Source organism: Anthonomus grandis, chromosome 5 (genome assembly GCF_022605725.1).
Source record: "Anthonomus grandis grandis chromosome 5, icAntGran1.3, whole genome shotgun sequence".
Classification (NCBI taxonomy): Eukaryota; Metazoa; Arthropoda; class Insecta; order Coleoptera; family Curculionidae; genus Anthonomus; species Anthonomus grandis.
This window is the reverse complement of record NC_065550.1, coordinates 13688345-13703988: the sequence shown is the minus strand read 5'-3', so window position 1 is coordinate 13703988 and position 15644 is coordinate 13688345. Positions and strand designations below refer to the sequence as shown.

Sequence of the window (15644 nt, the reverse complement as noted above, 5' to 3'; positions counted from 1 at the left end):
ATAATCTTCAAAACCACATAAAATATATATATATTTTTTTATATGGCATATTCTTTTATAAGTAAATAATGTACAACTTTGGGGTAAATTATCCTTTTTCGTATTTTGAGGTAGACGAATTTGAAACACCGTTTATGTATATTTTTCCAATAAAATAAATAATAATAAATATTTAAAACATTTATCATATACCTAAAAATACGTAATAATAAATAAATATATTATCTTGTAAAATGTAAAATATTAGATCCCGCGGTATCTCCACTTAGTCGGTCCACTGTACGGCGTGCGCCACCAAATCTCGGCTTCAATTTTGACGGCACGAAACCAGTGTCACGGCTAGAACTATCGATCGGCTACGGCCAAGATCTTCGACTCTCAAGTCATATGCAGTAAGTAATAATAAATAACAATGACTGACAGAACTAGCAATAAGAATGCAATAAAAGGTAATAGATAACGCTACTAATTGCTTGTTTTTGATGAGTGATTATGAAAAACATAACCACTCATGAAAGTAACTGACAAGAACATAAGCCCTAAGTGACAATGACATTTATAATAATTCATCTTGTCAGGCACCGCTTACTTAATAGATATTTTAGCCTGAAGTAGGAAAATTAAATTTTATTTTGAACGCATGAAAAATTTTAAACGTAAATATCTTGAAAAGGGTAAATCGTAGGAAGATTTTTGAAGTATATCTTTTTATTTCTATATCTTAGTTGCCTTTGACTTTCGAACTAGGAAAATGTAACTTAACCTCATTCTATTTTCAAAAAAAATCTGCTGTTAAAATATTTACCCTTATTACTATTACACCCTGTATATTAGAGGATTAAAATCAGGTTAAAATATAATTAAGAAACGAACAAAAAAAATTCGTGTTTAGTTTTTGCAGATACAAAGAACGGTATTATGTCCACAAGACAATGAAAATAGCATGGTGCATGGAAATGAATTTTTTTGGAAATCGAAAAACACGTTACGTTTGTGAGAGGGACAAGTTTTGACGCTAAAACCATAGCACCTTCAATTCTTCAATCCTCTGAGTGGATGTGTCCTTCACATTTTGTCAAATAGCAATGGGGATCAAGTGATACCTTATTGAAAAATTAATTATATCTTTTAATCCTCTATACATATCGGCTTGGTTTTTGAACCCATAAGTATTTTACCCATAAAATATTTACCCCAAGAAAACGAGGTATACATCAAATTTACATTTTTAACTTTTATGTCAAAATGGTTCAAGTTAAAGCAAAACGACTTTTACATTTTCTACCTTAGAGTATCAAGACCTATCTAAAGTCGTTAACTGATCGACCTTAACTGATGCTTAACTTAGCTAACCGTATATTCCCTGAGCTAAGAATTATACATAGTAGTATTGGATAAGCCTAATAATTATTTCAAGAAATGTAAATGTCGTTTTGCTTTAACTCGAACCGTTCTAACATTTTCTTGAAAACTTTGGTTTTCAAAATCTTTAAACGATGCATATGAAGTTAAAAGCTCTTTCTAATGAGGTATTGACAAACTTGACGCTTGCTTTGATTTTGAAGAAAACTTCTTTCCCTCTCTGCAATGCCTTGCGGGAAGTTTTCGATGCGTCACCCTGTATATTCGACACTCGAGTTCTATTTGAACTATTCGATGTTTCTGACCTTTTTTTATAGCTGAGAATTCTATAACAATGTTATTTTTATGGATGAAAAGATTTAAGATCGACAATTTCGTGATGAGTAATAGTTTATGGTCCGGATAATACCCGATACGATCCTAAATATGTTTGTCAGAGACCCAGAAATTCGCATGGACGATTCTCAGTCCATGCTTATGGTTGGATGTCTCTGAATGGTCCTGGAGTAATTTGGCAAATAGAAGACCATCTGACAGCAGATCAGCATAAGACCATTCTCGAAAATATGTTGCTGCCGTCCGTTGACATCATCTATCCCAATGGGTTTAAAATAATTCACGACAATTCACCAATTCATACCTCAGGTGTTGTCAGGTATTGGATTTGTTATTTGTCAGGTTATAGCGTTTTATTTTTCTACTCCTTATGTTCACTAACGCTCCATTGATACTTCATTAATTTCAATAATTACATTAATAATTTCGGTCAACTTCTTTTATTCATATTTCTTTAAATTCACACTGTCAATGTAATGCTCGCTGTCTATGTAATGGTCGTTACTGATTTAGTCGGTACTGCATCCATTTTTCGACGACTTGTTCCCGCGTAGTTAGTAGGAGCGCACGTAAAAGGACAGTTTTTTATTTCTGAAGTTTGTGAAGCAAGAAGTGGCCAATATGGTTTGTAATTTATAGTCCTTAATCTTGCTCCTTTAGGGAACCGTTTAATTCATAATTCTGGTGCAGGATTATGAATGCATATGATTATGATTAAGAATCCCCAAGATTTTGATGGATAGAGAATGAAACTTAGCAAGGTGAGTGTGTAACATTTTTAACGCCATTCATTTTTTATGGACAGTGAATACAATGGCAACCGTTGTTTTAGGGTTTTATTTTTCCGTTTTCCTCTTTATTCTTCTTCAATTGTTGATGGCGGCAGGTTTTTTATTTCCCCGGAAAATTGCTGAAAACGGTGGAGCTGGAGCCAGAGCTAGAGTTAGTATTAGAGATTCCCAGTCCGGATAGCTGAGCTACAAATGGCATACATTCACAGCCTCGTTTTTGAAGGCTAGCCGTTCATTTCTTGGAAGAATATACAGTCCAGTTTATTCCATTTATTTAAATATTACTATAAAAAAACCATATGGTTATAACCATAGATTTATCTCACTTGTTTAAATTTTTATTAATATACCTTTAATTTCATTTTATTGCTATAAATATTTAATCAATATCATAATTTAATACGTCAATTTCTTATTTATAATTTTAGTTATTTTTTGTTCAGTATTTTTCAGTACCTTTTTTGGTAATTAAGTAAATATAACTCGATTAAGGCTGATATGCCTTAGGTAAAAAGGTTCATGAACTTTCCCCTGCGTAATACAAATATATACTAAAAACTTTAATGATTGCAATTTATTTTTCAAGTGCTGAAATTTACCTAGTAGTGAAATCATAATTTTAAATGTTACTTTTGTTAAATTTATTTTAATCATATCAACATTATTCATATTTTAACTCATAGCAAATTATTAACATTTATCAGATTGGAACATGAGGTGTGTAAATATCTTTGATGTAAATATAATTTGGTTGTATTGTTGAGATTTTTTTGCCTCTTTAAATTTACCTTATCCAGGGTCATTTAATTGTTAATAGAAACCTATATACCGAGCCTTTTTCTTAGTTTTCTTTCGTTTATATAAAAAAAAAACTAAGTGGCGCCCTCTTATTTAATAGTTATAATCAAGTTTATATTTTCTAATAGCTAGTCATAGGTGAACCTTCGAACAATCCCAAGCCTCCAATAATTCTAAGCTACCGTCTGCAAACTCTTGGCAAAATAGTAACACTGTAAAGTTAACGCCACAAGGTAATGGACATTTTATGCCATATCCATATCCATTTTGCTTTCTTATTTTTCATATCCCCTTAATTTTTTGAATTTGAATAAAAACTAAAAAATGCAAAAATTTTTTAAATAAGGTATAACTATTGCCAGTCTGTTTTTAGAACAAGAAAACATTAAATTTATAAAATAGTCAGTTCTTACATAATATTTATTCTTTCTAAAAATGTATTTCGACCTTAAGAACTAAGGTATAAGTTGACTTATTTTATTAATCTAGATAAAGATAATAAAGTAAATGTCAAAAACTTTCAGTATATAATTGTAGGTGGTTGGTATCGGATTCTAAAGTAATTTAATTTCGTAAAAATATAGGTGTTATTACAATAAAACAAATGTATTAAATTTAAAACAAGGAAAATAACGCTTTCGGTCAAATCCCACGCTTTAATTCTCACAAGCTTAATTTGTCTATCACAAACCATTTGGAGTTACTCGGAGGACAGTAGTTTTATTGTTACCCAGTATAATATATCGAATATCGAAGTATAATATATTGAAGTGCTCCAATTTATGTATTACCTATTTCAAAAAGAAAAAAAATCATTATTATGATTATCGGTTGGTGGGGACAAGTGAGTCTTGTGGCAAAAATAGAAAAGAGTGCAATGTGGATTATCATAAAAACATGCATGCAGATATATTTGAAACCTGGTTTGCGAAAACATTAATTCCAAATTTAAAGGAAAACAGTGCGATTGTTATGGATAATACCATTCAAGGCTTTCTGAAAAAATCCCAAACATATCTTCACATAAATTGAGACATTTTTATTAAAACATGATCTCTATTTTCACGAATCTTATACAAAGAAACAATTATTGGAAATTAAATACCAAATCATGGGGAAAGCAGTATGTAGTAGATAACAGCTAAAAAGTATGGTCATACTGTCCTCAGGCTTCCTCCGTATTATTGTATATTTAATCCGATCGAGTTGATTTACCGAGTCCTATCGAGGGACAACTAAAAAAAAATAATTCGCAGGGAAAATAGTAGTATCCAAAAAATGATAAAAAAAGTTATAAATTTGATTAAGGAGGAAGTTATGAATTTAGGAGAGGAAGAGTGGAGAAAGTCTGAAGAAAAAATTTTTCATTATAAATTTGGATAATGATGAATCTGATGCAAAAATTGAAGATCTGTGGCTAAAATAGTTATTGTTCCATATGGTAAGAAAACCCTATTTTTATTAATTAAAGAAGTTTAAATTTTAGTTTTTTTACAGCTTACTGTCCCTGTTGTCCTTCAGCGACATAATAAAGACTGCTTCTTCCTCCATTCTCTGGGAAAAAAGTCCCTCTTTTGCCATAGTAAGAAAACTTAGAACATTGAATACACTAGAATAAACATTGGTTGCTTTGTATTAAGCGCAACATCTACACAGGGGGCAGAGGGGATATTTTGTTGATATACATGCTTTGTATTCCATGTTGCCAATGATTACTCTATTTTTACAGAAGAAAATAAAGTGATACAATAAATTATTATAATTAGCAGAAACTGAGTTGCATTATTTATTATAAAGCAAAAGAAAGAGTGAAATTCGTTTAATAATCAAACCTATTTTGTACTATATTTACGCTAAATACTAATAATAATTAAGGATTCTTTAAATTACCAAATTTTCACACACAGCGGCAACGCTGTAGATTTTTCCCAGAAATATTCTTGCGATAAAGCTATTTGGCAACTGCGCTCGTTGTTTACCTTCGGATGGTGCATCTTTTGTACAGTATTAGTATTAAACGAATGTTTTAAGTAGTTTCAGTGCGTTTTTTAATTAATATTAGGAATTCATTAAATTAAGGTAGCGGGTAGATACTTTCCTCTCGTTCCCAAGGGAGAATAGATCTACTTCAGGATTTGGCATCCCTGCCCACGCGAAGCACTTGATGTTCTCCACCTCCCGACTTGGAGGCATCACGTCCTACCCATAATCCTTACCTACACCACATATCCTTTCCTATCCCAACCATGAAGGAAGGCAAGGGGAAACCACCTTCATTATTTTTCCCAAGAGAACATCATGACTATGTTCAATGCGAAAATTTCCGGAGGTTTAAAGAGCTTCCCATTCGGATCTCTGGGGGGAGCGGTCTTGGATAACGTAATACGAGAAGGATATAATACACGCTACATTACACGAATCGGCTCATGGAACATCCAAGGGCTTCTCCAGGCAGGAAAACTGTACATCATCGAAAAAGAAGCCCGCGCAAACAAAATAGATCTGCTAGGCATGTCGGAAACACACTGGAAAGGTTCCGGGCATTACACCACAGACTCAGGAAACACAGTATACTTTTCAGGAAATGATACAGAAAGCCGCAATGGAGTTGCTTTCTTACTGCCCAGATCAACCGCCAAAGCTGTCTTAGGATACAATGCTGTTAACGATCGCATCATAACAATAAAGATCAAATCGCAACCTTTCAACGTCAACGTCATATAAGCCTATGCCCCAACTAGTGACTCCTCGGACGAAGCTATTAAGGCCTTTTATGAGCAGCTGAATGCTGTTTTTGAAGGTGGTAGACAATGGTACAGTGAAAACATCTTGTCGGACTTGTATTGTCTTATTTATTTAATTTTACACGACGTTTCGGTTGGTAAGTATCTCCAACCGTTATCAAGTGTAAACTGTTACAGTTTAGATACTTACCAACCGAAACGTCGTGTTACATTAAATAAATAAGACAATGCAAGTCCGACAAGATGTTTTCAGCTGAATGCTACCATAAATGAACTTCCTAAAAATGAGATTCTCGTTGTTACTGGAGACATGAATGCTAAAATTGGAAAAACAAAAGATATAGATGAACAACTCAAAGGAATAATTGGTTCATTCGGCTTAGGGACAAGAAACGAACGAGGTGAACGAATGCTTCAATTCTGCCAAGAACAAAATCTCGCTATCGCAAACACATTATTTCCACATCATAAAAGACGCCTATACACATGGACATCACTAGGAGATAGATACAGAAATCAAATTGACTACATTATGGTCAGATCTCGCTGGAAATCCTCCGTCGTTAACTGCAAGACGTACCCTGGAGCTGTCTGTGGTTCAGATCATAATTTATTACTAATGAAGTTCAGGCTCCGTCTAAAAAGAATCTACCACCAACGCAACAGGATCAACATGACGGAAACAGCCAAACGGCAATTTCAAGAAGAAATACAAAACAAATTGGAGGCCGAAAAACATGACATAATGAATAAACAAGACCCAGACCAAGAATGGGAAGCATTGAGAAATGTTATTAAGACGACAGCAGATCACCTTCAACTAACACATAACCCCATAAATCGGCCAAACAAACCCTGGATCAGACAAGCGACCATAGAAACAATCAACAAACGAAAAGAAATGAAAAGAAGGGCACCCTAACGAGAGAAGACTGCGACCTGTACAAGAGGTTAAATAAAAAGATACAGAGACAATGCAGACAGGATAAAAACAACTACATTAAAAAAATATGCAGGGATATAGAGGAACATCAACTTACCCATGACACCAGAGACTTGTATCAAAAATGTAGGGAAATAACACGCAAATTCAAACCAAAGACTTTCACAATTGAAGACAAGGACGGAAAGATAGTATGGGAAGATGAAAAAGTGATCGAACGATGGAGACAATATTGTGAGGAATTATACACCGAAGAAACCAAAATAGCGATCGAACAACAGAAAGAAAACACACAATTTGAAATGAAGCCCAATATTCTTATGTCTGAAATTAAAAAAGCTATAAGAAACCTAAAGCTAAACAAATCCCCAGGAACAGACGAAGTTCGTGCTGAGCTCATAAAAGTACTAGGAGACCCGGGAACCAAAATCCTACATGATTTATGTAATAAGATCTGACAAAGCGGTCAATGGCCTAAAGACTGGACAACGTCTGCATTTATACCTATTCACAAAAAGGGATCCACCAAAAAATGCGAAAATTATCGAACGATATCTCTAATCACACATGCCAGCAAAATCCTGCTTAAAATAATAGATAGACGATTGCAAAACTACTTAGAGAGTCAAATCCCTCCAGAACAAGCAGGCTTCGTTAAGGGAAGAGGGACTAGGGACCAAATATTCAACATCCGCCCATTAATCGAGAAAGCTCGGGAGTTCAATACCCCTATGCTCTTGTGCTTAGATTTATAGATTACAAAAAGGATTTCGACTGTGTTCGATGGAGTAGTCTCTGGAACGTATTGAAAGAAATGGGAATCCCTCCGCATTTCATATCTCTAATAACCTATATGAAAATAACAATGCCATAGTTAGTCTCGACAATAAAACATCAAACATTTTCAAAGTACATAGAGGCATCCGTCAAGGATGTATCCTATCACCGAGACTCTTCAATGCCTACGGTGAATTCATAATGAGACGAGCCCTGGAAAATTCTGAAGGAGGTGTGTCAATCAATGGTAAAAAGATATGTAATCTCAGATACGCGGACGACACTACCCTAATAACAAGAGATGAAGATAAGATGGTTACACTTATTGATCAGGTCGCTAATGAAAGCCGAGCTCCAGGCCTCGAAATAAATCTAGACAAGAACAAGTTAATGGTCATTGACAAGAGTAACACCATACAGTTAAGAAATCTGCAAAATAGAATTGAAGTAGTAGATGAATTCATCTACTTAGGGTCCCTAATAAACAGCAAGGGAGGGTGTGAAACAGAAATAAGAAGGCGAATAGCATTAGCGAGGACAGCAATGTCAAACCTATCCAAGATATGGAAAGACAGATCCATAACCAAAAACACGAAAAGAGCCCTGGTAAACACCCTAGTGTTTTCGATATTTTCGTATGGTTCCGAATCCTGGACAATAAAGTCGAGCGACAGGCACCAAATAGATGCTTTTGAAATGTGGTGCTGGCGGAGGATGCTTTGCATACCCTGGACTGCATACCGGACCAATGTGTCGATATTAAACAAATTAGGAATCACCGATCGATTGTCCTCCAGCTGCCGACGCCGCATTCTGGGTTACTTCGGATACATCACCAGGAGAGACCAAGACAATCTAGAAAAACTTATCGTGCAGGGCAAAGTAGAAGGTAAAAGATCAAGAGGAAGATCCCCATCACGGTGGATAGATCAAATTAAAGAAATTACAGGGCAAGCCTTGCAGACAAATATAAGAGTAGCAGAAGATCGATAACAGTGGAGACAATCGACCCATCTGTGTTCATAGACATGACGTCACAACTCTTCAGGAATGAAGATGATGACTAAGAAGAAGAAGTATTGGATACGAAAATAATAATAAAAATGTGCAATTAAGTATATTATTATAATCTAGCAAATTTATTGCTTATTCGAATCCGAAATGCCGCAAAATTAATGTGTGCAAAAATAAAGGTAGTGTCTGGTCGATATCCAGCAATCAGAACGCAGCATATGTCGGTTGCCAGCAATATATTTATAGTCGGCGCCCATTATTATTTAATCAATATAATGCCCGTATCTCCTGAAATTCCAAAGGAGCTTTAATAATTTTTTGTCTAGATATTAACAATTTATAACTAAATCGGTTTAAAAATAGTGGGTATAAACCGCGACAAAATAAGGAAATTAATTAAAAGGTTAATTTCAAAAAGAATTTAACTTAAACTTTTTTCTGTAATATATAATAAATATCTGAACGGATTTGGGATGGTGGCAAACCTCTACAAATGAAAGTTTTTTGATTAAAAATTATTGAGTTAGATGTTATAAATTGCTATAAATGCCAAAGGATATGGATAAAACTTTTCTTTATAGCTGTTAGGAGTTAAATAGCCCTTTATATTTTTTAACATCTGGCAATTCAATAATTTTTTTTCGAAAAACTTGAGGTTTGCAACCATCTCAAATGCGTTTAGATATTTATTACAGAAAAAAGATTAATTCATTCAAATCCTGTGGGAGCCTTTTTCATCTCTTTAACATTCGAATTTTAAGTAATTTTCACAAAAAAACTTTGTTTTTTTTCACAAAATAACAGTGGGCGCGGATTATAAATAGGTTGCTGGCAAACGATATATGCTGCGTTCTATCTTTGTTCGCTAGATATCGATCGGGCGCTAGCTTCACAAATATAAATAAATATCTAAAAAAACAACACAAAGTGGCAACATCGGATACGTGCATTCTAACCTAGAGGTATTCTACGTTGCCAAGTTGCTTTTTTTCATTATCTTTTTTGTCAGGAATCTTTTTTTTATTCTGAAAAATTTGTTGATTATTCTTAAAGTATATATTATTCGTCAGCAAATAAACTAAACTTTTAACGAGTACACTTTTCACCTGTTACAAAATACAACACATTAAAAAAATATGTAGTGGATTAACAAAATTATATATTGAATGAAACATTGGAAAGTCGATTTGACATCATTGTCTAAGAGATGGTGAACTCAAATAACATCGCCTGTGGTTTGCAGCTAAGCTTATTCTAGGCATTCAGTGTTCTGTGTCTAAGTAAAAAAACCATATTTTTAATAATTAAACAAGGTTAAAATTTTGTTTTTTACAGCTTACTGTCCCTGTTATTTTTTGTTTTTTATTCATGATTTGTCTTACAGAGACACTATAAAACCAGTTTAATTATTTCTTTTACAGTTGCAATACTTGCTCTGTCCCTGGGAGGCAAGACTGCTTCTTTCATAATTTACCGGAAGAAAAGAGGCTATTTTACATCTGAGTTATAATTATTTACAATAAAATTATTGTTAATTTATTATTAGTAATTAAATTTAAAAACTACAACAAGCTTCAGTGCAAGATGAAGTTGGAATCTATACCGGCAACAGAGAAACAGTTTTTTTTCTTAATGGAAGAAACTGCTAATGAAAAAAGGCAAAAAAACAGAGTTTAGAAAATTGTATTAACTCTTTGGGCCAGATTCAAATGAAATGTTATATTTATAAAAGTATATATTCTCATTGTAATTTTAGGATTTTGTATAAGATTTTTAGTTTTTAGTATAAGCATTTATTTTTGTTAATTTTCATATAATCTCTTCTATTGTGCACAATAACTAAATATAAGGCAGAAAAATTGATATATGTATAGATGTATAAATAAAAAAAAAATAATAAAGGACATTGAATGTGGCGGCCAAAATCCCCGTTAATAATAACCACCAAATAAAATTAAATCTCAATACCCAAAATCAACTATCCTGAATTTCTAACTTTATAAAACTAAACCCAAAAATACCGAATATTAAAAATTTTAAATACAAATAAATTTTAAGGCCAGACCTGTGCAACTTTTCACGCTTGAGTGGGTGTAACTGAGGTCAGACGTCTAACAAAATAGTACGTGGGCGTATATAGACAAATTTTACGAATCAAATGTATAATTTTTTTTTTAATATTTAAAACATTTATTTATTTAATGGAATGATTAAATATCGCTTAGAATATTACTTTATGACTCTTTCCACATAAAATTTTGCGCACCAGCAACACCGGCACATGGACTATTCGCGGCACATCAAAGATTCTAATAGATCTCTGAACTGGAAATTAAAAAAAGGTTAAGAGAGATTATCGAAACGTTCGGTGTACCCCGAAGAATCATTTGTGACAGAGGAACTGCTTTTACTAGTCAAGTATTTACTGCTAAGTATTTTTGCTCTGGAATGAGTATAAAACGTGTGTTGTGTGCTACAGCTACCCCTCAAGCCAACGGGCCAAGTTGAAAGATATAACACGACTATCCTTTCATCATCCATATCAGCTGAGGTTTGTAATGAAGAACCTGTTGACCTGCCGACTATCAGAGCGGAAAAAAAAGAGTTGTATAACCAAAGACATGCCAGTATAAAAACGTTTACTGTAAGACAACAAGTCCTTGTCCAAAGAACAAAGCGTTTAAAGGATGGACAGAGCAAGAAACTTGAACCACGTTATCAACGGCCCTTCACCGTAACGGCAATGTTAGATAACGATTGATACGTGGTTTAGGATCTAGCGGTTGCGGAACGCTGCAGAACTGTATATAAAGGGATATGTCCCTCTGATATATTAAAATTATTTTCTACAGTGGTTAGTTCTAGCGAGTCCGACAGGGAATTCGAGAATTAATAACTGTATTGGAAAATCATTTACTAATTGTTGTTTTTTTATTTTGTTATAGGTAGCGTCTACTTAGGAAAAGAGAACCTTAACGAGGGCGCGAAGATAGTCAGGAATGGCCGACTGTAATCTACGGAAAAGTACCAGGCCCAAAATGAGACCACATGGTGCTAAAAGCAACACTAGGCAAGGACGTGATATGAATACTAATGAGCCTCTGAATAAGGGTGGGAATCTACCCACATTTGTTATCTTATTGTTTTAGGAACGGAACGAAGGGTCTTTAGGTCTTCTAGAAAGAAAAAGCCGTAGCTGGTAGTCTTGAATCAGTCACTATTTTGTCACCTATGACAACGACTTTTAACTATAATGATAGAAACTCCTATGGGTTGATGGGGTCGCTTAAAGATATAAAAGTGCCGAAAGATCATCTCTTCGTGTTTCTTAATTTAAAATCGTTGTTTACTAATATCCCAAAATTCCTAGTTATAGATGTAGTAAATAAACAATAGCGGTACATTTCATCTTACACTCATGTGTATAAGGAACTACTAATTGAAATCAATAATTTTTGCCTCGAGTCCAGCTATTTCAGTTATAATAATGTCGTTTATAATCAATTAGATGATAGCGTGATGAGAAATCCAGCTACTCCCATCTTAGGAAATCTTCCAATAAATGATCTTGCTTCAAGCATATTAGAAAAACTACACAACACAATAATTTTCATTAAATATTATGTTGACGACACTTTTCTTATAATTCCTAAGGATTGTTGGAGAATGTCAGGTACATCAAAGAATATAATAGTCCCTCCCTAAATTATACGTTAATATTATTTTCCTTGGACTTATGCAAGGTATTTCAATATAATTATTATAAATTATACTTATTTACTTTTTAATCATAATTAATTAATAACTCTTAAATTATAAAACTAGTAATTAAATGTGACTAAATAATAAATTTCTTTATAGGCTTACGGACTACCGCATAGCTGCGACCATTGCGTAGATATAGGTATTATCTTTTATCAGTTTGCGGTTAACACCAAGCAAGAGTGTTGTTAATTAATTAGTTTATTTTTTTATTATTTTTTATTTTAAATGTTTATAATAATGTACTTATCTAGCTTTAGCTATATTAGCCTTAACTATATTAGCTAGCTTTAGCTTCTTTAATAGATGAGAAGATTATATTTATACTGTTCAGTTTTGGTACGAATTATTTTTGCAATTTTTTTTACTGATTTAATTTTTTAAGTTTTAAATATGTATTATATTATCAATATTATGTATTACTTTTATACATAATATTGATAATATAATACATATTTAAAACTTAAAAAATTAAATCAGTAAAAAAAAATGCAAAAATAATTCGTACCAAAACTGAACAGTATAAATATAATCTTCTCATCTATTAAAGAAGGAACTAATGAACTAGCTAACAGTTTTTTTGTTTTGTGTTTTGTTTATGAACTCTATGTTTTTTATTATTAAGTTTCTAATTCTATTAACTGCGTTGTCTTTTTTGTATTTATATTAGAACAAAAGCTGTTAATTCTTGCCTAATTTAAGGAAAGAGAATAATGTTTTATTCGTACTCCTAAGTTCCGAGGAACCCTGTCATTTTGCATTAAAAATATTGATACACTTTGAAACTCCATGTGTAGATAAAAGAATATTAAATACACCATATATCTCAGATACACACGTTATATCCGGGCAGGTAGTTTTAAAAATCATAGTAATTAATTGAATCAATTGAATTAATTAATATATTATAATTATATTATTAATTATTAATATATTATTATTATTATTATATATTATTATTAATATATATATATATATATATATATATATATATATATATATATCAAATATTTCATAATCAAATAAAGTGTATTGCATTATATTGTATAAAAAATTTTTTATTACGAATTATAAATATTTACGATTAAAAATGCGATTAATTTTTTTTATACAATATAATGCAATACACTTTATTTGATTATGAAATAAAGTCTCACTAGCATAATCCTATAATCCTATTTAGAATAATCCATCGAATCTCCAGAAGGAAAAAGGACCCATATTTCTTTGCTTCTTATGTTTGTCAGGCAAAAACTAGGGACTCATGCCACTTTTTATTTAGAGCATATCAAACATATACACTATACTTAAATAGTATGTCTTATTCATCAAATAAGGTAATTAAATGTGACACATTTTGATTTTGACCGGCTTGATTCTTTCTTCGCTGCTATTCTTCTATCGCTTCTATTCTTTCGACCTTTCAGTTAGATTGGTGTACTCTTTGAACTTTCTAAACTTTGTGAAAGACGCATCTATATTATTAAAGCGCAGATGAACTAAAATGAATATCTCTGACTTGGTCGTATTACCTCTGATTATTGTTGACAAAATGAGAAACGCAGAACCTAATCCTAAATCTACGGTTTATGTTATATTAGCGAAATTCCGCAATAATTTTTCTTGTAAACTGTTTTTATCCTTGTCGTCTCGTAATTTCTTTCTTCAAATCCATCACTTTGAAATTCACTAGCATCACCATTTGTTATTTTAGCTATTTATTTCCAATACCACTATTCTATAGGCGCGATTCACTACTAACGACAGTTTTATAATTCACTGTTTTCTGTTCTTTTGGGTGTAAATTAAATCGCATATAAAGTAAATACATTTATTACAAGCTAAACATAGTAAAGCAAAACTGATTTTAATACTTAATTACTATTTAATGTAATAATTTTTTTCGTAAATTTAGGCTTTACTTATACTTTTACCCCATATATGCCCGCCAAATTTATTGGTTCACGAAATACCCATACAACAGAAATTCATAAGCAAATTATTAAGTTGAAAAGAGAATGAGAATGTTTTACTGATTCCTCAATTCTCAACTTGTGGTTTTAACTGAAAAGGAAAATGCATTTCGCCGCACATCTCGGGTATTTCTATGTTCATTTTAGGTCGAACTATAGTAGGTCAAGAGGGAGCAGAAAAAAAATACCCTTTTCTTTTTTAATTTGTGACTAATACCTTGATTTTCGCACCCAAGACATTCGTTAGCCGAGCATGTATATTTTTCCAAAAGAGGCTCTATATTATTCTGGTCAGCTGTGGAAGACATCGTGAACATTTTCTCTAGTTTTTCAAAAGGTTTTATATAATTAGGAAATCGTCTAGAAGGTTTTAGAATATACCAGCACGGACAGACTCGCTTTACTACATAAATATAAAAATATTACATATCACACTCTCCGTTATATGTAATATATTTTTTTACTGTTACTAAATTAACATATATTTATATTTATATTTTTCTGTAGAATAAAAAAATACCATTACTATTAAGAATTTAACTTACGTTCGTCACATTTTGGTCCGGTATAATGATTTAGGCATCCTCCTTTTTCACATACTCCATTATGATCGCAATAATTGACACAGTTCGGACACTCTAAATTAAATTAAATTTTATAAATGAAAATTTAATGGATAAAATTAAGTCGCCCAAATATTGTTTTTGCAAAATTTCAGTATTGCTTACCATGCCAGACATGCCCCTTGCATAAAAATAGAATAGTTAAAAAAAATACACAATTAGCATTGTATAGGTACATACTTGTCTTTCTGGTATTTTACTAACCGAAATTGTTAATATTACATACAATATGGAAATAAGACATTTATATTATCTAAACCAGTAATGAATATACATCAAACAGGAAGTGGTAAGGTAAATTATAAAACTTTCAATATGTTTTTTTAATGTCTTTTTTCAGAACATTTTTATTAATATAGATCGTATTATTTTACTCATATTAGATATTCCGTACCTACCTAAAATCCATATTAATTTACTTTTTTTACGAGCTTTATGGGCTAAGTTCCAAGATTTTAGCAACATTTAATATAAAACCCTTCAAAATTATTATTGAGTAATATACAGGGTAGGGCTCTAAC

General features: G+C 32.2%; 1 protein-coding gene across 1 annotated transcript in view; it reads right to left on the bottom strand.

The window, feature by feature from the left end:
• Positions 1–15337, bottom strand: part of LOC126736578 (receptor-type tyrosine-protein phosphatase F-like) — a 134394-nt gene extending 119057 nt beyond the window's left edge. The window contains exons 1-2 of the mRNA XM_050440979.1: positions 15229–15337; positions 15046–15138 (exon numbers count right to left, since the gene is read on the bottom strand). Of these exons, the coding sequence (XP_050296936.1) occupies positions 15046–15138; positions 15229–15301 (166 nt within the window). The 5' untranslated portion in view covers positions 15302–15337. The remainder of the gene's footprint in view (positions 1–15045; positions 15139–15228) is intronic.
• Between the last annotated feature and the right edge of the window lie 307 nt (positions 15338–15644).